We start from the raw sequence: 348 nt of genomic DNA, 5'->3' as shown, positions 1-348 counted from the left end.
CCGTGTGCCCCCTCCCCACAGGATTGCTTCTTCTACTCGCTGGTGTTCGACCCCGTGCAGAAAACGCTGCTGGCGGACCAGGGCGAGATCAGGGTGGGCTGCAAGTACCAGGCCGAGATCCCCGAGCGCCTGGCCGAAGGTTTGGGGGGTTCAGGGGGGACTCCGGGGGGTGCAGGATGGGGGGCTCACCCTGAGAGCCCCCCCAAACCACCCCCCAGGTGAGTCAGACAACAGGAACCAGCAGAAGATGGAGATGAAGGTGTGGGACCCCGACAACCCCCTGACAGACCGGCAGATCGACCAGTTCCTGGTGGTGGCTCGGTGAGGGGGGCACTGGGGGAGCTGGGG

At 66.1% G+C, this 348-nt stretch overlaps 1 protein-coding gene across 1 annotated transcript in view; it reads left to right on the top strand.

The window, feature by feature from the left end:
* Positions 1 to 348, top strand: part of LOC120506095 (metastasis-associated protein MTA2-like) — an 837-nt gene extending 489 nt beyond the window's left edge. The window contains exons 3-4 of the mRNA XM_039717234.1: positions 22 to 139; positions 219 to 348. Of these exons, the coding sequence (XP_039573168.1) occupies positions 22 to 139; positions 219 to 325 (225 nt within the window). The 3' untranslated portion in view covers positions 326 to 348. The remainder of the gene's footprint in view (positions 1 to 21; positions 140 to 218) is intronic.

The sequence above is a fragment of the Passer montanus genome, unplaced genomic scaffold (assembly GCF_014805655.1).
Source record: "Passer montanus isolate IOZ18808 unplaced genomic scaffold, ASM1480565v1 scaffold3779, whole genome shotgun sequence".
Lineage (NCBI taxonomy): Eukaryota > Metazoa > Chordata > Aves > Passeriformes > Passeridae > Passer > Passer montanus.
The sequence above is the reverse complement of the archived record's forward strand: the minus strand, read 5'-3'. Positions and strand labels throughout refer to the sequence as shown.